Raw genomic sequence first — 24,801 nt, 5'->3', positions numbered from 1 at the left:
GCGTTTAAGTATGAGCGTCGTGTTTGGAAGCGCGCTGAATAAGCGGTACGCGCACTGCGAGGCCTCACTCTACCTCCCGAGACTACGCCGCTTCGCTAACGGGGCTTCGCAGAGTAATTATTCAAGCGTGCCTTTATCTTTCCTTCCTTTGCAGCTCGGCAGACTGTGAGCCATGAAAGTGCTGGGCAGAGTGCTGCAGTACCTGATAAGGGATGACACGGTATTGCTTCTTTCTGCTTTGATTTAAGGTAGCTCCTAGCGCAGCAACGAAACGCTATCCCTTTCTCTCAAACACACACATGCACGCACAAGCAAAAACGTACAAGAGCTCGCTCTCACTCACTCACTCACTCACTCACTCACTCACTCACTCACTCACTCACTCACTCACTCACTCACTCACTCACTCACTCACTCACTCACTCACTCACTCACTCACTCACTCACTCACTCACTCACTCACTCACTCACTCACTCACTCACTCACTCACTCACTCACTCACTCACTCACTCACTCACTCACTCACTCACTCACTCACAACACCTTCTGGGAGTCTGTAACGAGCTGCTAGTCGCATAGATCGGCTGCAGAAATAAAGAACTATTTTGAACCATTCTGCCCATTTTTGCAGGCTTTTCCGTGTAGAGCACCAAGCAAATCAACGCAAAAGAAAGGAACAGCCCCACGCAATGCACGAAATGACATATCGAAAAGCCCGAACGTGTGCGCCGTTTTGTGTGGAACCGTAGCCACGTTATTTTCCGGTTAGCTTCTGTTGAAGTTCGAGCATAACCAAACGGTACCAATTGCTATTCACGTATAAGCAAAATAATGGCTATAAGGTGCACTTTGCAGTTCGTAATCGTTTGTGCACGCTGATTTTGAATGAAGTTTCAGCGCAGGCCTGGCGTTTTTTCTTTCAAGTAGCGCACCAAAAGAAATTAATACGATGCGCAGTAGGAGCCTCGTAATAAGCTTCAGCAGTTCGACTTAGTAAATGAGCACCCTTCCCAGCAAGAAGGTCACTGCAGTGTATGCGTTCCTTCACAAACATTGTAGGTGTGTTCGAAAGTGTGAACAGAGTGCAAAACACCAAGTACAATGACGTATTCATTTTTGCAACGCGTATGTGGCTTGTGTACAACTTTCGTAGTTTCATGCAGCACTGGATAGCCCAGGAAGGCTGGAGCAGAGGTCAGTCGAAGCTCGGCAGTGTCGTTCGGAAGGTGTGAGAAAAAGCATGCCGTCGTCGCAAGAGCACAGCTGGTATACACGCATGTCCGTAGAACGAACAGCCGGATCAGCCACTTCAAGATCTCTGATCTCCAGTCGGCTGCAGTCCACGACAATCTGGAATAAAACATACCGTAATCACCATCAGCATGACGACGCCCACTGCAGGGCAAAGATCTCTCCCATGTTTCGCCAATTAACACGGTCCTGTAGCTCGCTGCTGTCATGCTATGCCCGCAAACTTCTTAATCTCATCTGGGCACCTAACTTTCTGCCTCCTCCTCGTGAGCATCCCTTCTCTTGGAATCCAGTCTGTTACAAGTAACTACCAGCGGTTATATTGCCTTGGCGTCGCAATGGACATGGGTCGGGCATCTAGCACACCATAATAATGTAGGGTCAGTAATGCTCGACGTTGAACTATGCTAATGAAAGGTCCTCAAAGTATGAAAATTGACGTACTACTGAAGCGGGAATCACGTACGAATACATACACACAAATACACACACGCGCAAGCACGCATGCGCGCACACAGATGTTTTATGTGCCATTTATACCTGTCCTCTCCTGGTGTGCAAATGGATGTCTTGAAGAGATGTAACTAATGTGTCGCCGGCTCGGGCAATCATGGACACCTCTTCTTCTCCGTGGACGCTTATTCTCTTTGTGGGAGATTCGACCCTGGGAAAGAACAGGAACGACACTCCTTGTTATTCTCACACGTCATTTGCTATTTTTCTTGTATTGAAAAACACCCTTCACTGCCTTCAGCGCCCTGTCTGTCGTTAGTTTGCTGTCCCGTGTCCAGCGCTGTTTGTTCCCGTCTTAGCGCAATTTGTCGACGTAATGTTCATGTAGCATCACAATGTGATACAAATTTCTCATATTTGCTTTCAAAAATTTCCAACGACATGCTTCGCCCAGTTTGCGAAGAAGTTTCTTCTATGCACAGAGTGAAGTATCCCCAGAACTCAACCGCAGTGGAGCTTCAACATTACTGCTAGATTACATTGTATTTCAACAGCTGCGTCTGCAGAATTACGAAAGTTGGCATCTCTTCGAGTCGTTTGGCATAAGATTGGCATTTCACGCAGAAAATTTTGTCTGACGGTAAAACTATAGACGTCAAAATTTGCGATGTATGATAGCCGGTGCAAACGATAGCGTACCTGACTGGAGTGGTTAATCGTGCTGTCCACGAGTGTCTAGTGACAAGTATGGTAAGACACAGCACCAAAAGATTCTATAAACGTCGCGTATTAGTATTCCAGTCTGCTTGCTATCTCCTCGTGGACAGAAATGGAGCTGCCGAGGGTCACACGCAGTAAAAAACCATTATTCTTAAGCTCCAGCAGCAAAACGACATGCGTGTCAATCAATAAGCTTCCGTATTTATATTCACGAGTGGTCGCGGTGCTTTAGGGCAGGCCCGTCAGTTAGACTGAAAGCCGAAAGCTGCCACCATGTGTTGCACGTGTAGCCATGATTGCTGTACCGCTCCATGCATGTGCGACTCAATACCACATTTTTAATTTAAAAAGGTTATTATTGACAAACTATTCATTCAATGTGAGTCAATGCGCAACTCATGATTACGCCCAGGGCAAACTTGATTCCTACATTTTGTATGGGGTATCTGCAAGCTAATGCTATATATCGGAGAAAGCTAGTGATTGTAAAAATAGCTAAAGTTATTTTTCCGGTTACCTTTAAACAAACCGTGTTCCCTTTTGAATGGCTGAGTATACATAGATGGCTTGCACTGACGTCACTGAAAGTGCTGTGTTGGAGCACCAGCATGTGGGGACGCAACGTTTCCGATGTCACATTAATGGTATGAAAACATCCCATGCAGGGTCTTTCATTATTCGCGCACATAGACGTTCCTGCTGCGTCGTTCTCACATAGACGCAACTTGTTTGTCACCAAAGCCGCCATCGCGGAGTCCCAGTTCCTTTCAGAAGCTGCGTCCAGGACATCACGTGCAAGCCATCTATACAGGCAACATTTTCCTTTTGACACACCTTGACATCATAGACACTTTGCAGACAGGTTCCACTTGATACAGAAAATTTTTCGCTGAAGGAACTTTGACAAATATTGTCCATTGAGCGAGTTTCAAACAGTTTCCTTTGGCCTTATGACCAAATTTAACAAGTACCAAATCGTAATTATTTTAGCGGTGACACTGGTGAGATTACTAAGCTGAACTTCGTCGCTACCCTGTTTTACCTTAAGTGTACCTTAAGTGTAACCTTAAGTGTAACCTTTACCTTAAGTAGTTACACAAATGCTAGCGGCACAACGGGTCGCGGGATCGAATACCGGCCGCGGCTGCTGCATTTTCGATGGAGGCGGAAATGCTTGAGACCCGTGTGCGTAGATTTAGGTGCACGTCAAAGAACCCCAGGTAAACGATATTTCCGGAGCCCTCCACTACGGCGTCCCTCATTACGATTTCGTGGTTTTGAGACGTTAAACCCCAACAATTATTAATTAAAAAGGAAACAGAATACATGACACGTTAATTATTAACTAGAGTGCAAAATTCGGTGTATAAATGAAGATGGGCAATTAATATAAGTAATAATGATGCTGCTCAGTTACAAACAGCAAAAAAACAAAGAAAAGCTTAGAACAAGATATTGCGTATGGTTTCTTTAAAGCGGTTAGTATCCATGACAGAGACAACACTTACAGGAGAGTGATTAAACTCATCACTTGTGTGTGTTAAAAATGAGTGAAGGAAAGTGGAGGATCTGCAAGAAGGAATGCCGACTTTGTGTTGGTGATCTATGCGAGATTATGTGTAATTTGGTGCCGAAAGGAGTCCGTGTCATAAAAGAGGGTGATGATATATCCTATAGAAAAGAGAGAGCCGCGCGTGTTTACGCCGTGAGGATAAGGATGGTAACCTCAGAATAGCGTTCATCAAACTGATAATAGCTGTCCTGTTACAGTTAGATAGAATGAATCGCGTAGAATTGTTTTGAATCTCGTCTAATAAATCAATTAATCTGTGCTGACTGGGGTCCCATACTGAGGGTGAATATTGAAGTTTAGGTCAAATAAGTGTTTTATAGAGAATTAGTTTGAGGGATTGCGGTGCACGTAAAAAATTTCGTCGGAGATAGCCCAGCGATCTGTTAGCTTTGCTCGTTAGGTATGTAAAGTGCGTGTTCCACGTAAATTCAGGTGAAATGTGGACACCAAGATATTTATGGGATGAAACACAATGTAGAGGGGTGTTAGCGATATTATAGGCTGGTGGACTGTGAGTACGCCTAGTAACGTGCGTTTCTTTGCATTTGGTTATGTTTAGTTCCATCTGCCATGTGTTACACTACGCGCAGTCTTTGGCGAAAACATTATTATTAGATGGAACAAAGGAAGTTAAGTTATTAATATAAATTAGAAATACTAGCGGCTCCAGAACAGAGCCTTGTGGAACGCCCGAGCAAACGTGACCGGAGGGTGAGTCAAATTTGTTAGCAGAAACATACTGAGAACGACCGGACAGGAAGCATTCAAGCCAAGCAAGAAGTTGGGGATCTAGGTTAAGCTGGCGTAATTTATACATTAGTAAATTATGACAGACTTTGTTAAATGCTTTAGAGAAATCTAGAAATATGCAATCTGCGAAAAAAGAACGATCAGATGTAGGGTGTTAACGCGGGCTTGTTGGTACATACTGAACATGGAAAAAACAGCGCTAAGACGGGACATAGAAAGAAGCGACAAGACCATCACGTGGTCTTGTCGCTTCTTTATATGTCCCGTCTTAGCGCTGTTTTTCCGAAGTTCAAAAACAATCAAGAATGGCATGCAACGGTTGTGTAAATTATGTTAGTTGTGTTTCGCGTGGATAAGCTTTGCGAAAGCCGTGTTGAGAGTGCGGCAAAGAGAAATTACATTCGAGACAATTAGGAAGGTCAGAAAATAATATATGCTCGAGAAGTTTACATGGAAATCCTGGTGAGTGAAATTGGGCGGTAATTAAACCGAGAGTGCTTGTCACCTGATTTATGAATCGGAATCACCTACCCTATCTTCCATTCCAATGGGATAGAACCCGTATCAAGTGATTGTTGAAAGATTTTGTTTAGAATATTGATATAACTTTTCGGAAACTTCGGGCTAATTGCATCACAGCGAGGATATTATACCGGCTTTTGGGTGTTCGGTAAACTCACTTGAGGTCTCTGGCTGAGCCACCTCTGACGACTTCGGCGTGCAGAGATCCGTCCAGCTGAAATCCAGCCTTCGCTGCAAAATTCGAAGTGGAGATGCAGTACAACGCATTATAAACCGTTTTCATTCTGAAAATGGCGTGCTAGTGGCCTATTATGCGGCCTGCTGTGTTGCGTATTCTGTAGATGTACTACGTCCCGCTAGATGTAGTGCCTCTTTTGTGCTATCAGTATGGAAGTATATACCAACGGAAACACAATGAGCGCCCATCCTGGTTGCAGTGCGTTGAGAGTCACCCCTGCAGCGCTATAGATACGACCGCTGTAGATGAGTTGCCGTTCAGCACTGAAACTCAGTCTCGCCAATGTCGGACAGTGTAGCGAAAAACAAAAACGCATGCGATATGGCCTCTCTCTCCGTATATCGTTCCAAGCCGATAACGCTTGGAACAGGTAATGAGGCGTTGTTTAATGTCTCGCATCGTGTATAGAAAAAGATATTTGTCACAACATAAAAGTAGAGTGCGTCAACCTAGACTACTGCGTTATAGCATATACCTTTGGAGAGCAAGGGGTTCGATCCGAGCGTCTCCTTTCTTTTGTTATTGACAATAGTGCAATGGAAAAGGACAATAAAATGTAGACACACAGGAGAAATAATATCTTTTGTGTCCTTTTGAAATGTGAAAACAATAATGAAAGTGTAAACGAACACAGACTAAGAGACAACTTGTCACAAGGACTCAAACCCGTAAATCCTGCATTACGCTTGCAATGCTTTACCTCTTAAGCTACCATAAACCATGCCGTAAGCTCTCATGGGCGCGCGTGTATGTGTGGATGCAGGTTCTAAAGGCGCTGGCGACCACTAAGTGGCAAGTCTTCTCCAAAACAGATAGGCGGGGGGGTCTGAACATTCGACCCCCCCCCCCCTATTTTTCCACCCTCTTGGTCCGCCAGCGCATGGGCACCCGTGAAACAGAATATACACTACGTCATTTCTTGCGTCCACGTCTGTTCTAACAAAGACAACTTATAACGATACAATTGCAACAGTATAATTATAGCAATCGCCCTACATAAAGCATGTTATCCACATCCGCAATTTGAAGCAACTTTACATTTCTGCTGGTATACTTACTAGAAATCCTGAGATTGTCTGTCGCCACGACAACTTCTGATGGGTCGCTTCGGAATAAAACATTATCTTGCGGATTTCTCACCAAAAAGTGACTACCACGCGATTCCAGGATTCCAGAACCTGCAATATAAGTGAGGAGCTCATCACCAATGCAATTTAAAAAATACCACTAATAAAAGAGGGAGAGAGAGAAAGGCTAACCAAGGCAAGAAGGTTAATTAGGTTACAACGATTTGCTACCCAAAATGGAGGGACGGGGAAGGTGGCAGAGAAGTAATAAGGAAAATGAGAAGGATGGAGAGAACGCGATACGCGCTCTAGTAAGGAAGAAGGTTCATTTGTGGGTTATGCTCTCAATGAGGAGAGTAGGTATCACCAGAAGACACTAAAAAATAATGTCTAGTGGCACACTGTGAGTATCATACCTTACATAAGACGCATGAGCAAAGTGTCCCACCTTCGCGCTTTAGAAAGCCGCAACGAAGGTTGCAAAACATCGTCGATTTTGTACTGTTTTGTGATTACTGACAACTTCACGATGAAACATATTATGTAAGAGGAGCAGCCGGAGTTGCACCTAAACCAACCAACCAACCTCTCCTTAAACACATTTCATAATAAAAAAAAAAGAAAGCGGGTAACGTTGCATACGATGATTTAAATCAATACGGCGTTGGCAGAAACATGAGAGGTACATAACTAAACGAACTTGAAGGGTTCCCGCAGCTGGCGATCATTACATCTACATGGGCTGCTCAGGTGATTGAGCTGTGACGTAAGCAAAGTTCCCAGTGCACATCACATGTACCAAGAAGGGGCACTTTGTACGAGAGGAATAGTTCGAAACGGAAGGTCTACCTCAAAGATAACTCCAATTTCTTTCGTTCAAATAGATGCGGGACGCATGAATGCTCATTAGACAACTGCTCAACCGTTTGTGATTTTTTTACAGGAATTAACGAAGATACTTAAGCTAAAGAAATCTGAAGCTTAGATTTAATCAATCTAAGACTCACAAATGAAAAAAAAGAAATAACGAAGTTTTATGAATCGTGTGTGGTAGAGCGCCCAAGGGAGACAAACCCTACGTCAGGTCCTACAGCGTGCATAAAACTGCCAGAATGTTTGCATGGGCACCAAGTTTCGCTTACAAATTAGTGTATTTCAGGGAGGTGTGCGTAAGATCAATTTGGCCCTTTTTTTTGGTTTCATTAGGCACCTTTACAGAATTGCCATATCATGTTCAGTAATGAATCGGAGTTTAAATTACAGATGTCTCACGTCTGGATATAGCGATTAAAAATTGACGCCTGAAATTATTACTCCGTAAGCAGTAGGTACATTTTAGTGCGTTTGCTTAAACGTCATGAACTTTCAGCAAGTTTCGTGTAATAAATGCCGAGAAAAGCGCTATCTCATTCCCGTGTATTTGGGCAGGAACTCTTCAGGTAACCCTTATGCTTTAAATAGTGTTTTAAATTGACTTACCAAGGGTCAAACTGTTGTGATAGCGGCCCTGTCGGTTCATCGACTGCAGCTTGACGTTCCCAGCTGACTCAATTATCAGGCCTTTTTCCTACAAAGCGAATAACCATTTCAGTCAGCCGGATTTCGAATGCGTGTTTGTAAACATGTAATGTAACCAACCATAGAGTCTTATTCACACTTTTCTTACTTTTCTGTCTCCCCAGTGCAGGGTAGCAAACCAGATATGTTTTCTGGTCAACCTCCCTGCCTTTCAGCATTACATTTCTCTCTCTCTCTCTCTCTCTTTAAATAACCAGACCTTTCTGTCCGTGCTAGTGTAAAGACAGACAGCTCCTCGTCTGTCCTACCGTTAGTCGTTGGCATGGACGGAAACGCCCCAGCGTCTAATTTGAGACCCGCCACGCGAGCGCCATCTTGACTCGATAACGGCGGGTGAATTCAGCTTCCGGCAAAACGCACATCGAACAGTTCCTTATTTATTCGCCTAAGATGACTCGAAAGCGAAAGCCGTCGTCCTCTTTTTTTTTTTTTTTTGAGCCACCCTCCCCCCGCCACTTTGGGAAACTTTGAACCCCTAACCTGGTTTTGCACTGCCTCTGAGATCGGAGGCATTGCAAGCTTTCTGCATCTCACGCGGTTTTGCAGTGCCTCAGGTATCCGCCCACCTTTGGCCAAGTGACGTATCATGTGGTGACGTCATCACGTTATGTCCCGCTATGTGACATCATAGTGAAGTCATGATGCCGTGCCGAATTTCGTCGATATGGGACGTCACGATGGCGTCACACGACGAGCATAAGACATGACTTTTTGCATCATTTAGTGTTGACGCCGACGCCGCCAACGGGCACTTTTTTGCGTTTGATCAGGCAACTAAGGCTCATTTTTACATCGTAAAAAAGGACAAGACAAAAAGAGAGAAGCTACAAGACAAGCGCTGGTTGAACTGTACGAGCGCTTTTTTTTGCGCTGTAAAAATAAACGTGTACCAGCTAACCCGCATCTCGAGACATCTATGGTTTTCGCCTTAATTACTGTACATCAACGAAGAAACATTTCGAGAGAGAAAGCGGTATATAATGTCGCGCCATATCAAATTTTACATATTCAGTCACAGCACGTGGCTAACCAGTTTATGTCATTAGGTGAGAACATTTCCTTTTTTTTTTTCAGTACCCATTTTGTGACGTCAGTATTTCGTGAACCGCAAGAGCTCAACTTCTTTCCTGCGTTCTGTCGAGTCTCTTGCCAGCATTGTAATAGTTGACGGCATTTAGAAAACACACGCACACACTAGCGTAGCCGAACTGCACGTACCTGAGCAGTGTGCTGAATTCGCTTCAGAGTAAGGATATCCAGAAACTGGCCGTGTCCACTAATTTTCAAACCGTTCGTTGTCAAAGTCAAGACACCTGGTCCATCCTACGCGAATAGTATCTTTAGTAAATATCAACGATAATAACGCGCGCATACCGCGCTAACAAAAAAAAAAAAAAAAACACCGGCGCATAGCAAGCAGATGAAAAGGTAAACTAAACTGATAGAGTAACATCCATCGAACGTGCCCGTAAAACAATAACACACAACTGTAGTGAATGATTAATGCTGTTGCATTCCTCACCGAGCTCAGGTCAAGGACCTTTATGGTCCACATCAGCAATGTTGCGTTCACCGATGTAATGATGATGGTGGTCGCCACGAGGACGTAGAGCATTTTCTTGCGCCATCCGCTCAGCAGTTCAGTGTCACCGTACGGTGGTGTTAGGTGCACGCTCATGGTTCCATTGCCAGAAACTGTGGTGGATGCCATTACAGTGGCTCGAGTGACACAGCAAATCACAGCTGGCTTGCTCGTTCGCGGTTCCTCGCTACGCCATTCCGCCACGTGAACTATGTGAGAGAGACAAGAAGAAAAACTTGAACTTGTGTTTTTTGGGCGTTATATTAGAAAGACAGCGTGAACAAACATGTACTACTTCGGAAAATGCCTCGCGCGTTCAACACAAGGGGAATAGGGGAAGTGAGTGAAATTTTATACATGGACTGATGCTGTACAGTGGGGTTATGAAAATGCTTTAGATATTGTGGACCTTGCGAATGTGAGCATCATGGCGATGAATGTCACTGGTGAGAATAATTGAAGCCTATATATAAGATGGAAATATCACAACGCTCCCTCGCTCTACCCAGAATGTCCCTTATCCCCACACAATCCGTCCCCTTTGAAAATCGATTAAGCAGAAATTAAGTAAACGGACGGTGCAGGCGAAGTACTTAAATTTAACGCGAGCAAGGAAGAAAATGCGCAATTAAGCAAATCTAAACACTCGCGCACTTTATGAGTGGTTTCATTCAACATGTGAGTTTCACGGGCACCACTCGAGGTGACAACAGAAGTGTAGAGAAGGGATGACTTTTTGAATAATAAAAAAAGTGTTCTTCTCTCCTAGTATCGTCCAATAAAAAGAGCTAGAGGATCAAGGTAGGCTTCAATAAACGCTTATATCTAAATAACAGGCACAAAAAAAATATACGCTCTAATGAACTTGCGTCAAGTTACGGCGCACTCGTCTGCTTATGTGCTTGCTATTAAACTATCAAATTAATATTTGCTATTAGTTATTGCTTCAGCTGCTAATAAACTTTCAAAGTCATGTTAGTTTTAATTTAATACATGAAACTTCGAAAAATATATCGCGAAGTAAGTTGTAGGAGAATTAACACGCCACACCGCGGAAACTATCGTTGGCTGAAACTCGACATTCGGTAAACTATTAAAAATTACACAGTGCCGACTTAAAGACATTCTCCTTTCAACGCAGATGAATTTAACCATGCATGACCTTTTTTTCCAATATTAAACCTGAGTAAAACGTTCAGCTCGAGCTCTCGGTAAGTGGCTGTATATTTTTGCATGCTTGCATGCACATCCAAAGGTGCGGCTCAGTAACAGCGATAAAGTTTTTAAAGCACAAAGTATGCTATTATGTAGCGTTAGAAAATGTTGGACTCACTTGTAAGAGAGCGGGCCTCCGTCTGAACTTCGATCAATCGCGCTGCCGAGGACTCGGTGATCCGTGATCGTTTGTAAGCGGCGCCGCGGGCACTAAAGGACAGCACCGCGCGTGTGGTGCACTCAAGTTGCCCGATGGTGCGATTGTTTTATGGAAGAAACGAGCAGTTTAGTTTTCTTTTTTTGCGCCTTTCGAATAAGCGTAAATGATTACTACATCTCTATATCGTAGTAGTCGACTCAACCGAGACTTGAGAGGCTCCGGCATCGGGCATTTTCGATCGAATACCGAGCCATCTCGTGTCGCCAGGTGCAACATAGAATGAAGATTCGTTGCGCTCTCGAGAGATGTCGACACACACAAACACACCGCGATCCTTCGGCTTGCGCTTTCTTTCGAGTCTCTGTCTGTAGCTGTAAGCAATAGCGGGCTGTTTAGAACGTGTTCTAAAAGAAAGAATGTTTCATATCGGAGTCAATCTATTACCATATGTGTAACGGTCATATCGGGACTATTCAGGGAGAAAGAAAACAAGAGAGAAAGTTTCAATAGGAAATTAAAAGCCTATTGGTTGATACCCAAGGTTATCGAGCATTGTGGCCAGACGGAAATCTCAACTGGCTACTCCCTGTCTTGGCCTCTTTTAAAATGCTCTCTTTATGAGGAGAAATAATAGTCAAGTTTCTTGTTGACAGCTAATATTGCCACGCCCACTTCTTGTTTTGTTTTGATGTATTCGGGTTTGACCGGCAGGGACGGTTATCAACGCTCGACGCTGTCCGCGAAGTAGTGTTCTAGAAGCGTCGCGATTGTAGTAGATCGGTTTGTTAAGATTGCGCCCCGCACGCGAATGTTCCAGCTTTGTCTAGAGGTTACGCCGCCACCAGCGATAATGCTGGAAAGTTCGATAGCGCCTGTATAAAAGCCGACGCGCGTGACCGCTTGTCAGTTGATCGACGGTCGACGCTCTGCTCGCCGCTGTCAGTGCATACCGTGTGTATTGCTGTAAATCAACTTTCCGTTTCCCGGCCACAAGTTCGACCAAATAAACAGTTTCCTCTTGAAAACGCCGACTGCCGTCTTCGTCGACGTCACGACCACGTGACAATATTACCCCTCTCGTAAACCAGAAATACTTCCAGTTGAATTCATTATATCGATTAAGACCAATTATTCACGAATGGTCCACAATTTTTTAAAATAAGTCTGAGGACAGATATACTGTGACAGGGTCCTTTTATGACATACTCCTTGTTTGCTTCTTTGCAAAGTTCACATGATACCAGAATTTGTAAATATCCCTTATGTGACATTTAGCGGACACTTATGTCCGCTAAATGTTATAAGTGACATTTAGTGTCACTTATGTGACATTTATGTGACATTTAACGTTAAACTTATTTCTCCACTGCACATATTAAAATTTACGTAGAACAGCTGGCAAATTCGAAGCTCCTAATCACTGGGAACTGACTCCAAGGGCGAAAAAAAAAAGAGTTTCCACTGCAACGAAAAGTTAGCAATAATACGCACTGGTGTTGTAGAATTTTTTTAGCTTCAATGTACACAAAGTATTCCAATGGAACAGCATTACTCTTTACGAAAAACTTTATGCAGCCTATCGCAAGGCTGGTGTTATAGTTTCAAAATTCGTTCCAAGTAGACGTAGTTTTGAAATCGCTGGCTTTTTTCGTGTATTCCGGTATGGGTGATAGAGCAGCTATTTACAAAAAATATTAATTAATTTTAGTGATTTTATTATGCTTTTTTTTTCGCTCTTCGCCTATTTAAGTGATCTAGCCCGAATAGTATATTTGTGCTGTTTCACGCTGGCGATATTTGAACATTCTTTTCAAAAAACAAACATGGCCAATCAGCAAGCATAATCGCACTGCAATACAACTAATAAGAACTACCTATACGCGAAAATGCACCAATCCAAATTCATATTAGACTGACCGGAAACAAATGAAACACTGTATTACACTAATACAGACTATCAAGGTAATAAGCATCTTATACACGATATATGCAGAAGTTGCTTTACTAGTACCAATTTACAGTGATATTTTACATTCGTGTTTTCACAATTTAACAAGTATTTTTCACAGTTATTTTAACAAGTTATTTTGACAAATAACAAGGTATTTTAACAAGTAACAAGTATTTTTCACAGTTTAACAAGAAAAATTATTTCGTCTGCGCAAGGCAACTCCTAAAAAACACCGTTGGTTCCATCTTCGTACCTCGAGCGTAGGCGACCGTTTCTCTTTCTTTTTTTTTTTTTTTCAGATAGCTCTTCCAGCCTCATCTGGTAAGATAGCTTGGTGCAGAAGTTGTCAGCTGGTTGTGTACAGATGCGAACGAACCCGATGTCCCTGTCACCATTCCCGATTTTGATGAAATTTACCATAGGCGCAGCTGTTAAACCTAGAACAATGATTTCGAGGTTAGTTTCGTGAAAAAAAGTTTGTTCTCCTGAAAAAAGACATGATAAATTTTGCTCCCAAAGAACACTTTTCTACCATTTTCGCAATATCGGAACTTTGAGCGCACCTAGCGAGAAAACAGTGTACTTCTTAGTCACAATATTTATTCCCATCAAAGAACATGTAAAATACAATCTTGAATCGGATTTTCAGCACAAAAAGAGTGGCGCGGCCGCTAGACTGATTTTGTCACAAGTGACGCATTATAGCTTCTTAGAAATCAAAATAATGCAATGTTTTTTTTTTTTTGTTTTTTTTTTTTTACGCAGGATGGTAGACAACGTCCTTGACTTAAATCAGTGGGATTTTAAAAAAATGACCTTTTTGAGAAAGCTATTTTCAAACTTCGCCGTTTTTGGTAAACCACGTAGGTTTCGGCACAATCATGAAGTAAAATGCAGCACGTGAAAACCGTGAAAATTATTTTTAAGAAAGCGCGAACACCATAGTCAATATGTACCGAATTTTATCATTCTCAGTTAATTTGTTTGAGCAATAAATTCCTGAAATGCCGGTATTTTGTATGATTTGCCATGTTTATGATTTTTTCCCCCAAGATTACATTGACATCCAAGGGAAATAAAATACTCATAACATTGTATTTTACTTGTACTTTGGTGGGAATAAATATTATGAGCAAGAAGCGCGCCGTTTTTTCGCAAGGTGCGCTCAAATCACAGAAATTGAGAAATTGGTGGAAAAGTTTTTTTCTGCGGCCATAATTTATATATACTTAATTTAAGGCGAACAAACTTTTTCTTTTCACAAAACTAAATTCGAAAGCATTGTTCTGGGTCTAATACCTGCGCCTACAGTAAAGTTTATCAAAATCGAGAATGGTGACCGGGGCCTCGTGTTCGTTTTTATCTGTAGACACACCCAGTTGTTCTTTATTTAGGACTGCAAAATGGTGCGATCCCGACTTCACCTTCAAGTCCACGACATTGCATGGAAGTACCTGCGTGGCCCTTCTCTTGCGAATTGTCGCTGCGTTGGAATCTTTACAACAGGCCAGCATAGCGTTGTTTCAGCAGTGCCTGTTACGCTATCTCGAGGTTGTCGTACCCACTCTGATAGCAGCGCGGGCCGTGCAAGCTTAATCTGAAGTTGATACCGCTGGTTATGGAGAGAGCCTATCCTGCTTTTCCCTCGACATTACACGCCGCCTCTATACCGGGAAGCCTTCACCTTCTGGTGCGTACATTTTTGCGCCGACAAAGAGACGGCCTCTCGCGTCAATATGAATGCTCCATAGCGTTGATTCGTGTCTTGTGGTGCTGCCTACATCGACACCTTTCGATTGGTTGATTGTCAAAGTACTAGGAGCGGGACGAAAGACGGCGGATGAGGAAGAATCACACAACATGAGTGCTCTTATTGTGTGATTCTTCCTCAGCCGACGTGCTTGGTCCCGCGCTCCCAGCTCATTTAACGACTATGAATTACTAAATAGCCCACCTATCCATCCTTCTGCAAGGTTAATTGTCTACTCGGTTTATTGATTGAGTGATTGTATGAAACTGTCGTGTTGTGTTTCTTTATAGGATACAGATAAAGGATATAACGGCGTGTTTGACAGCAATAGTAGGTATAAAGCGCAAATGTTTTTCTTGAAAGCCATATGTAGAATACCGAGTGTGTGCGGCTGTCTGGTTTTCTTTTTCCTGCTCAATAACGAGGTACGTGAAATAATGGTAGTAGTTTTTCTCACACTATTGGGTTCCCTATGCAAGGTGGTCAGTCTCTCACTCACGGAACACTTAAGTCGAAGGAAAGCTTGTAAACAACGTATCATAGGAAGCAGCATATGGCGTCAAGGGTGGAAGCACCAGCTCGTACGCAGCCGCTTCATTTTCACTTAAATAAGGCGATCGCTGTCTTGGGTGTCAAAAAGGGTTGCTGTACTATTGGCGGTGCGTTAATCGCCGAGGCGCATTAATCGCCAAGGTTGTCTAGTGGTTATGGTGCTCGACTGATGACCCGAAGGTCGCGGGATCGGATCCCGGCCGCGGCGGCCGTATTTTTGATGGAGACGAAAATGCTTCAGGCACGCATGAACTTACATTTAGGTGCACTTTAAAGAACCCCAGGTGATCGAAATTTCCTCGGCCCTTCATTACGGCGTCCCTCATAATCATATTGTGGTTTTGGGACGTTCAACCCCAACAATCATTATTATGAAAGGTGCATTGAGTATACTCATCGCCAACCAATCAGAAGGAATTCAAGGCGCACTAATGTAAACCCTTGCAATTTTTTAACAGTATCGCGCGAGCGCTGAGGGCGGCCTATGGTAGCGTCTAACATTCTCGAAAAGTAACGAGATCTGCGGACGATGCCCCAGCGCCCAAAGCACACTGAACTGCGAGCGCCGTCTGCTACGCTGATGCCCCAAAAAAGAGCGATATCAGTGGGTGTCTTTGCCTTCTCGACGCTCACGCTTCCCAGGTGGATGTCTATGACACTCGCAAAAAGAAAGAAAAAAAAAACAAAAAAAGACACAAAGGGACTGATAACGCAGCATAATGCACCCGTATCAAATGCGCCTAGTAGAACTGCACAGCCGAGGCCACTTGAACTTGACTACACATAGCGCGCATGCGCACTCTTCACCGTTTCTCGGATGTGCCCTTTTGTACGGCGCTATTTACTTAAAGATGTGTTGAAGTAAAGAGCGTAGCAGACGGCGCTTGCAGTTCAGTGTGCTTTGTGCGCTTGCGCATCGTCGGCAGATACCATTACCTGTCGAGAATGTTAGACGCTACCATATCCCGCGCTCAGCGCTCGCGCGATACGGTTAAAAAAGTGCAAGGGTGTACTTTGATTTGAGGAAACCTAAGCTGACAGCTTAAGGTGCAATTGCTTCGCATGCAATTGACAGAAACCTGAATTAACGCCCAGAATCCGAATTCTCATCAGCAGAAAAATGTGCTCTTTTCCGTTTCTTACGAAATAAAAATTTAGAAATTGTTAACATACTAATCAATGCCGGTAGCTTTTTGTCATTATCGTCATGATAAAAAATCGAGGGCGAAGTGACCACGCAAGGTCGTTGCGACACCCCGGGATGCACATAATGTTGACGGGTACTTTTGTTTTAGCCACCCCCACTCCCTTTCTTTAATACCCCCCCCCCCCTCTTCCCCCATCCCCCTGTTATTTAAGAGCGGCGTGCACTCCAACCTCCGTGCGATGTCGTTGTACATCTCGATAAATATGTACATTGACTTCAGTCGCCAGCACATTAAGAATATATTTTAAAGAATTCTCATACTTGTCAGTCGTGTTGTTTTTGGTTGCTCCCTATTCTCACGTAATTAATAACTATGACTTCACGGCGTCTCTTTAGGGAGCCATGGCTTTCACGCGTGCTCCCGTGTACCAGGTGGTCGACGGCCTGAAGTACTCCAGGGTGTACATGCCGGAGCACGTGCGGGCTGTTCGGAGCTACAAGCCTCAAGACGGGGACCTAGTACTGGTGTCCTACCTCAAGTGCGGGAATAACTGGCTGGAGCAGATCATCCAGCTTATTCTGCACGGGTAAATACGCAGTGTCAGATAAGACAGATCTGGTCGGGTATTTTGGTATAACGCTTCGTTCACCAGAGATGATGGGCATTGATTTACGTATCCAAGTGCCCTTCAATTCATGCAGTAAGTGTTTTACACGAGATAATCTTGCATCCGCACATCTCGATCACCATGTTTAAACCGGCAGCATAGAGTCCTGCCCATGTGGCGCAACATGGAATGGCTCCAGTACTTCCGTACAAACTTAAATTGTTACTTTCGATACGAAAGTGTCACCGGTGATTGATTTCATTTAAGTTCTTTATTTAGCATGTTATTAATTTTTTAGAGGAAGACGTTTCTCCGCGAGCTTCAATTGCTACTGACTTATTGTGAACGAACGCATTTTTGGAGGTCTTTTTGAGAGTAAAAAGGAAGATAAAACAAAATTTTCAGAACCGGTCGCATTGTCTTCTCTTTATTGATTACGCTTTGGTGCTTTCATGGCACTGACGGCTTTAATAGACTTCCTATAGCTATCCGAATTCTGTGTGACGGAAAAAATTGGTCAAGAAATAATTGTAGCAAAAGTTCCATTTATTGAGCCATGCGTATTGTGAACGAAATGGCGTGGCATTGATGTTGAAGTATGCAATCTAGAAAGTAAAGCAACGTATTGGTGTTTCCGGTGGCTGCATTCTCTTCTCATGCACTGGAAGGCGAGTAGGGTCACATTCTTTGTCCTGTTTATGTGGTCTGACCAGGCCTCTTCTGGACAATGAAAACTAGGTGGATTCTGGCTGGATGTAGTGTGCTTTTCCCGCCAATATGCACAGGAGAACATTTTAGTGCAAAATAATTAAAAATGAATTAATTAGTCTTGCGATAGTTATTTTCGTGTTGAGTTTCATTTTGTTGTTCTTGATTACAACATGCTTCGACATAAAGTTTTCCAGATATCAGCAGTGACATAGTTGTGTATGTTACGGAAACAGCCCCTCGCCACGTCGTTTTTTAATTCAAACGTTTGTTTACGGACTAAAGCACGTGGAATAGGTAGAATGAAGGTATCATAAGAAAGTTACTAAGTCTTGAAGTTATAAAATGTTCGAATTTATCGTAAATACTGAAACTAAACATTGCAAGCAGCGGACAAGGACAGACGAGAAATGACGAACGTCTGATTGGTCTGTTCGTTTTCAGTATGGATATGGCGGCTAGGAGGGGCAGTGTGACGGTCGCCATATGCGCGCCGTGGGAGAGAGGCGCACGAAACTCGATGACATTTTTTACGCCGCTAAGGGCGCGGCCGTCGTCGGGAGCGCGCAGGCGTCGCGGGCGCGCGGGATCATCGCCGCTACAGCCATTGCTACAGCTGCTACAGCCACCTGTATTTGGCACAGTGCGCAAACTTCCACACCTGCAACTGTATTTGTGTGACTTCGACGCGCACCATGTCAATGATTTCGGATAGTGACACACTATACCATGCCAGCAAAAGTAGGTACGTGTTTTTGTGCCCGGTTGTAAAAGTGGGTACAATTCTTGTCCGCCAAGGGTGTCGTCGTTTCGAGCTCCCAAGGATGCATTGAGACGGGAGCAGTGGGCCCGTAATATAAAACGGGGCGATAAGGAACTAACCAACGACTGCGTCGTTTGTGAACGTCACTTGGAGGCAACGTTTATATACTGGACTTATCGTCATGTTATTTATGGTGAGGTGGTTGAAATTCCCCGCGATCGACCGCTGCTAGCAGAGGACGCCATTCCTACAATCTTCCCGGATGCGCCAAAATACCTTACAAAGAGAACGCCGACTAGATGGAAGGAAAGATACCTGTGTGAACAAGGTGAGCACCTGAATAAAAAAAAAACGCCAGGCCTGCGCTGAAATCGCAGCACAGTCACAGCGAAATCTGGAAGAGCGGCGTTTCTAGAGCCCGTTGTAAGCTCTCTTGGGGCTACAATACAAGTACACTAGAAAGGTACCTACTACACCATAAATCACAATTTTTGTGAAGTTGGGAAGCACCTACTAAGCCATTATTCGTCATTCTGCGGAGAAGCGAGGCACCAGCTACACGTCTATTACGTGCACTTTGTTGACGCGACGACTGATGACGATGAAGAATTATTGCTCAGCCCTTTGTAATGGGTTGGAAGCTTTAAACGACCCACCAGTTATGTAATTTGCATTGGGTGACGCCTGGTCGCTATTTCCTTCTCCCGTCATGCTGTATAACATACGTTGACGTGGGAGAGAGACGGGGCGTGGGGCGATGAACATTTCTGAGACCCCGAGGAAATGGATCATGCGCTTATGGGCTTCCTTGGTAACCAATACAAGTGCACTTGCGAGGAACCCACTGCGCTGTAAATCATTGTAATTTTTGAGAAGTTGGGCAGCAGGCACTGTGCCATTTTTCGTCATTCTACGGAGAGCCGCGGTACCTGCTAAACGCATGTAAGGCATTATGCGCACTTTGTTGATGCTGTGCCTGATGACGACAAAGAATTATGGCAGAGCCCTTCGTAATGGGTTGGAAGCATTCAACAACCTACTCGTTGCGCAATTCGCATTGTGTAACGCCTGGTTACAGAATTCGCGTTGTGCGACGCTTGGTGCTTATTTTACACTTCTACCACGCTATATTGCATATGCTGATGTGGTTCCTTCCCGACATGAAGCCTGTATAGGACCTTTTTGCAAAGCAGTTTCAAGCACCGGCATGGCTCGGAGGTTGAATACTGGGTTCCCACGCATAGGGCCCAGGTTCGAACCTCGTTCCATCCTGGAGTTTTTTTTTATTTCGTTTTTTTTCTTATTTCGAGCGATACTGGTTACGGACACCGGCGGCGGCGGCGGCGGACGACTACGGCGCCAAACACGGCCGGTGAAATGATCTCATAACAGCTTTCGCTGTAAAAGGACTACTGTAAAGCTGCAGGCGCCGGAAGACAGTGAACAAGTAATAGAAGCACAACACGCTGCAGAATCGGAGTTTACCGAAGCTGTACATACTGACACGATAGAAGTGGAGCCACAGAGTACGGAATATGTGTGCCGCAGCATCGAACTTCCTCACACAAGCTGGAACAATCTATCGTTTTCTACTGAACCAGGGGCCTTCAACTTCGGCCTTTGTGAGTTAGAGGATGCCGAGTTGGATCACCTACTGCTGCCGAAATTGGTGAAGTTTGAACAGGCCGTTGAGCAAGTAGGAACAGTCAGTTTTAGGGGCAACTGCACCTAAAACGCAATGTTTCCTCACCAGATGAGACGCAGTTGGCGCTGAACAGCACACATTCTCTGGTTTTATGTGCTGCCTGTGGTATGAAAACAAACACAGTCGAAAAATATGAGTATTTTGCCGGCTTGTACTTTTCTCCTAAGTACAGCTTTACGTGCGAAAGTAAGGGCCCTTGCATGCACTCCAAGTACCTGCGAAAGCTCTTGCAAAATTAGCAATCACGACGGAAGCATGGCATTTCAGTTAAACGCCTTGCAATGCATGCCAACACTCACCGCCGCCTGGTAGCTGCGCAACGAAAGCTGCTGAACGTACAGAGGGAACTCGACATGATTAAGTCTGCCAATGAGGAAATTGGAGATGAGGCATTAAATGAACACATGAAAAAGTTGCCTCAGAAACAAGAGGTGGCAATTATGGCATGCTTCAATGCAGCTAGAATAAAATCGACATGTGGCATGCTGTATGAGAAGAATTGGACCTTGGATCCTCGAGTGTGTGGTGCTTCGCATGAGGAGTCCGAAGCTCTATGAGCACCTTCCGAAGCAGAGAATTCTCGTCCTGCCAAGCCGAACTTGTCTCCAGCGTTATGTGCGCAATTTAAAGAGTGACTTCGGATTTAATGACACTGTGCAGTGCGAAGACTGAAACACCCCTCTTCGAAACATTCAAGTTACGCCCGCGCAGTTAGTATAGTTTCCGCCAGGGTGTCGGAACGGAACGAAAACCGAAAACGAAAAACGAAAAAAAAAAACGATATTTTGGACTGGAACGAAAACATAACCGAAACTTTATCTATTATTTTGTTCCGTAGTGAAAACGAAAATTTTTCAATCGTTTTTTGGTTCACGAGAAAACTTCGCAATCCGGAGCAACTGAGCTCGTGCAATGTGAGCATATCTCAGGGTACGGTATTAGCGCGTACCTCAGGCAGGAATTCCAAAGCAAAGATATGTTGAAATTGTGCTAAAAACGAAAACAGTGGCCGCCAGAGATGTTTATATTAACGCAAGTGGATTTTTGCGCGCCTGTCACGCAGGCCAGCGTAGAGAGGGCATTGTCGGCGCTGAAGTTTGTTACAGCGAAAGCTGTTATGAGATCACAACGGCTGATTTTGGCGCCATAGTTGTCCACCGCCGCCGGTGTCCGTGACCGCTATCGCGTGATATAAAAAAATAAATGAGAAACAAATTTCTAGGATCGGATGGCATGTCAACCCGCGCCCTCTGCGTGGCAGTCGGGTCTTCCACCACAGTGCCACACTAGTGCTTCTATGCTTGCGAGGAGCGCAGGACAAGCGTGAGTGCTGACGAGCAGTGCGGCCCAGTGTTCCGTATTCGATACAAAGGCACAAGGTGCCCGAGCGGTGCACTGTTCCAACTAATACCATGGACCTAGAGGGTCTTATTCCTCATTAACCAAATCTTATTTTTCTCCATATTCACAACCGCTCCAGACGCGTGGCAAAACTGCTTAGTCTTCTTGAATACTACTTTTGTCAGCATAAAAATAGGCTACGTCGTCGTTTTAGTATTAACACATTTAAGCATAAACAATATTAAAACACCACCATTCGTTCAAACATGCTGACCATGCAAATACTATAGGTAGCGGGAGAACTGCCCCTATGGGAATTAGTAGGGTGGTTGTACTGCACGAGATATGTAACCAAGCTTCGATTCCTCGACCTTGGTAACCTGTTTTGCGTACTCTTGCAGTTCTTAATGCATCTAATGACACCAGCTTTATAGGGCGTTCATTCTTAACTCAATAAAACTATCAAGATGCCTTTCTTACGTGGAGGAATTACATTGATGGAATTGAACTGCCTGGCCATACCCGGAGTGCGAATGGGCTAAGTTTTTTCATTCCGAGGAATCGAAAGGAATGGAATTGCGGCAAGTTCTAATAATTGAAATGAAATGGAGGCGCCCATTCCGCCACACTGCTTCCCACCCACTGCAAAGTGCTCAGCCATAATTCTTCATCATCATCAGTCACAGCGCAAAGTGCACATAATGCCTTACAGATGTGTAGCGTGTACCACGAGACTCCGAAGAATGACGAAAAATGGCATAGTGGGAACTCCTCTACTTCAGAAGAATTGGGATGATTTATGGCGTAGTGGGTACCTTGCATGTGTACTTGTGTTATTGCCCCAAGAGACTCTCCAGCGGGCTCTACAGAGTCCGCTCTTCCAGCTTTCGTTGTGACTGTGCTGCGTGTGTCGCGCAGGCCTGGCGATCTCTTTATCAGAACAGCGGTCTCGCACATCAGAGAGTACACTCAATGACGTGCTGCTTCTGAGATAGTGCTCACTCCCTTGACACAAAGCATTGAGCCCACTAAAAAAATCGTATTTGTCTTTTGAGAAAATAAATACTATGACTTTGAAATTAATACTGGTTTGTGCTAGTTGGTAGAAATTCGTGATACAGTTACTCCCGCACCTCTGAAGAACGTATTTTACCCTTGTCCCACTTTCCTAAGAGCAGGGCAAGTAACTACATCACAAATCCAATGTTCGTTATGATTACCTAAACTTCAAATTTTTACATTAAAAAAAAAACCGTTACGAACCGTTACGGAACATTTTTTATTTTTCGTTCCGGAACAGAAACGGAACGGAACTTTTTGCGGTGGAACGAAACTAAAACCGAAACGAAAAACATTTCGTTCCGACACCCTGGTTTCCGCGCGAACCAAAGCTTGTTTTTCTTTATTGAGTGCGGGGCGTAACTAGGGAACAACAAGAATAAAATAAGTTGAGGTGCAACTCGTATCCGCGACGAACGTTTAACACAAATTTACATAACACGGGCGACTGTCAACACCCTTTCGCCGTACGTATCGCATATCTCGCGCAGAGACTGGCAACTCAATATTATTGCTCAGGTTGCATCATATATGGGAAGTTTAGCGTGCAACAAATGCATGCCCGCTTAACGAACAAATTCGATATATATATATATATATATATATATATATATATATATATATATATATATATATATATATATATATGTATATATATATACACACACACACACACAGCCCTCAGCCACGCTGTACCAACACTGCACGCGCTCCCGGCGCGCGCAGCGCCGCCTCGACCTGCCGCCATGTTTCATTGCGCGTATGTGCACCTTCTGGCCCCTGCCTATCACACTGCCCCTTCTAGCCACCATAGTATGGAGTACCAGCACATCCATTAGCGTTTTATATTGTCAGTGGTTTTTATAACTGGTACGAGTGCATCTGCGTAGGAAATTACATACATGAAATACTTGGGTGAGCGGAAAACGTGACAGTATATATTCTTTCTTCACCGACCATACAGGGGAGAGAGTGCGCAAGACTTCGCCGAGTTTCACCGGCGGTGTCCTTATCCGGAACTGTACGGCTTGCGCTACCTCGACGAGATGGAGTCGCCGCGTTTCTTCAAGACACACTTTCGATACGAGCACCAGCTGAAGAATCCCAAAGCGAAGTTCATATATTTAGCTCGGAACCCGCTGGACGTCTGCGTTTCCTTCTTCTACTACACGCTCTACGGGCCACAGTACGACTTCGAAAATTGTAGCTTCGGTGATTTCGTCGAGGCCTTCGTGAACGGAGAGGTGGACCACGGGGACTACTTGGATCACCTGCTCTCCTGGTACGCCCATCGCCACGAAGAAAACGTGTTCTTTATAACTTTCGAAGAACTCAAACGAGATTTCAGCGGCACCGTAATATCCCTGGCAGGTTTCATGGGAGATAAGTACAGGAATTTACTAGATAACGAGCCGCACGTGCTCAGGAACGTGGTGGAGAAAAGCAGTGTCTCTTTCATGTCGAAGCTTTGTTCTATGGATAAAGAGGTTGTTTCAGTGCTAACCGAGAAAGACGCCCCCTTCTCGGACGCCTGTCGTCGCTTCCACGTCATGAACCGTCGTGGGATCAAAGGCCCGGTAATTGTAAGAAAAGGAATCGTTGGCGACTGGAAAGCTCACTTCGAGAATCGTCATCTCGAATTTGTGCGCCAGTGGATCGAGAAAAAAGGGGCTGTTCAAGTGATTCGGGAGCTCTGGGGGGATTTGGATCTTGGTGGAATTGTATGAACTAAGAAGCGGCCTAACTATCTCTTCGGACGAGCAAAATCAGAGTGGATCACTTGACCTGGACATTTAACGTCGTACGACTGCTTTTGTCAATGCACTCTTTCTTCTTGCTTATCTTTTTTTTTGCCTCCTCTTTAGTGATTTCACACCTCCTAATAACGCGCGATGTAGTCTATATCAAAATGTTCAGGCAATACATCTTTTTCTAGCCTGTAATTCTGAGATTTTCGTATAAACGAAAAAAATATTTTCGCGAATACGTGCCAACAGTAAAGCTAACAGAGCTTATCACCGGCAATAATGACACTCTTATACCACCGTTCTCTTCCCTGTCTCACTTAGCCTGTGCTGTATGTTATCACCAAGATTTTCCGGCTGTA

General features: G+C 44.3%; 2 protein-coding genes across 2 annotated transcripts; one reads left to right on the top strand and one right to left on the bottom strand.

Moving 5' to 3' along the window:
* Nucleotides 1-1,140: 1,140 nt before the first annotated feature.
* LOC119385273 (zeta-sarcoglycan-like) lies at nucleotides 1,141-11,196 on the bottom strand. The gene is made up of 8 exons (XM_037652752.2): nucleotides 11,069-11,196; nucleotides 9,676-9,944; nucleotides 9,372-9,476; nucleotides 8,055-8,142; nucleotides 6,567-6,686; nucleotides 5,429-5,501; nucleotides 1,793-1,916; nucleotides 1,141-1,351 (listed from the first exon to the last, which is right to left on the bottom strand). Exons 2-8 carry the CDS (start codon nucleotides 9,862-9,864, stop codon nucleotides 1,157-1,159), a joined length of 894 nt encoding a protein of 297 aa, XP_037508680.1. The 5' UTR covers nucleotides 9,865-9,944; nucleotides 11,069-11,196; the 3' UTR covers nucleotides 1,141-1,156.
* A 5,716-nt stretch (nucleotides 11,197-16,912) lies between these two features.
* LOC119386372 (sulfotransferase ssu-1) lies at nucleotides 16,913-24,421 on the top strand. Its single transcript, XM_037653688.1, has 2 exons — nucleotides 16,913-17,097; nucleotides 23,659-24,421. The coding sequence occupies exons 1-2, from the start codon at nucleotides 16,913-16,915 to the stop codon at nucleotides 24,419-24,421; spliced, it is 948 nt and encodes a 315-aa protein (XP_037509616.1).
* Nucleotides 24,422-24,801: the final 380 nt, after the last annotated feature.

This window comes from Rhipicephalus sanguineus, chromosome 3 (genome assembly GCF_013339695.2).
Source record: "Rhipicephalus sanguineus isolate Rsan-2018 chromosome 3, BIME_Rsan_1.4, whole genome shotgun sequence".
Classification (NCBI taxonomy): Eukaryota; Metazoa; Arthropoda; class Arachnida; order Ixodida; family Ixodidae; genus Rhipicephalus; species Rhipicephalus sanguineus.
Note: the sequence above shows the minus strand (reverse complement) of the source record. Positions and strands in the feature narration are given on the sequence as shown.

Coding starts and splice junctions, on each gene's coding strand:
- LOC119385273 (XM_037652752.2), bottom strand. CDS start 9,864: ATGGCATCCACCACAGTTTCTGGCAATGGAACCATGAGCGTGCACCTA. Junction 9,477..9,675: donor AGGTCCTTGACCTGAGCTCG/GTGAGGAATGCA, acceptor CTATTCGCGTAG/GATGGACCAGGTGTCTTGAC. Junction 6,687..8,054: donor TCACAACAGTTTGACCCTTG/GTAAGTCAATTT, acceptor CTTATATTGCAG/GTTCTGGAATCCTGGAATCG.
- LOC119386372 (XM_037653688.1), top strand. CDS start 16,913: ATGGCTTTCACGCGTGCTCCCGTGTACCAGGTGGTCGACGGCCTGAAG. Junction 17,098..23,658: donor ATCCAGCTTATTCTGCACGG/GTAAATACGCAG, acceptor CCGACCATACAG/GGGAGAGAGTGCGCAAGACT.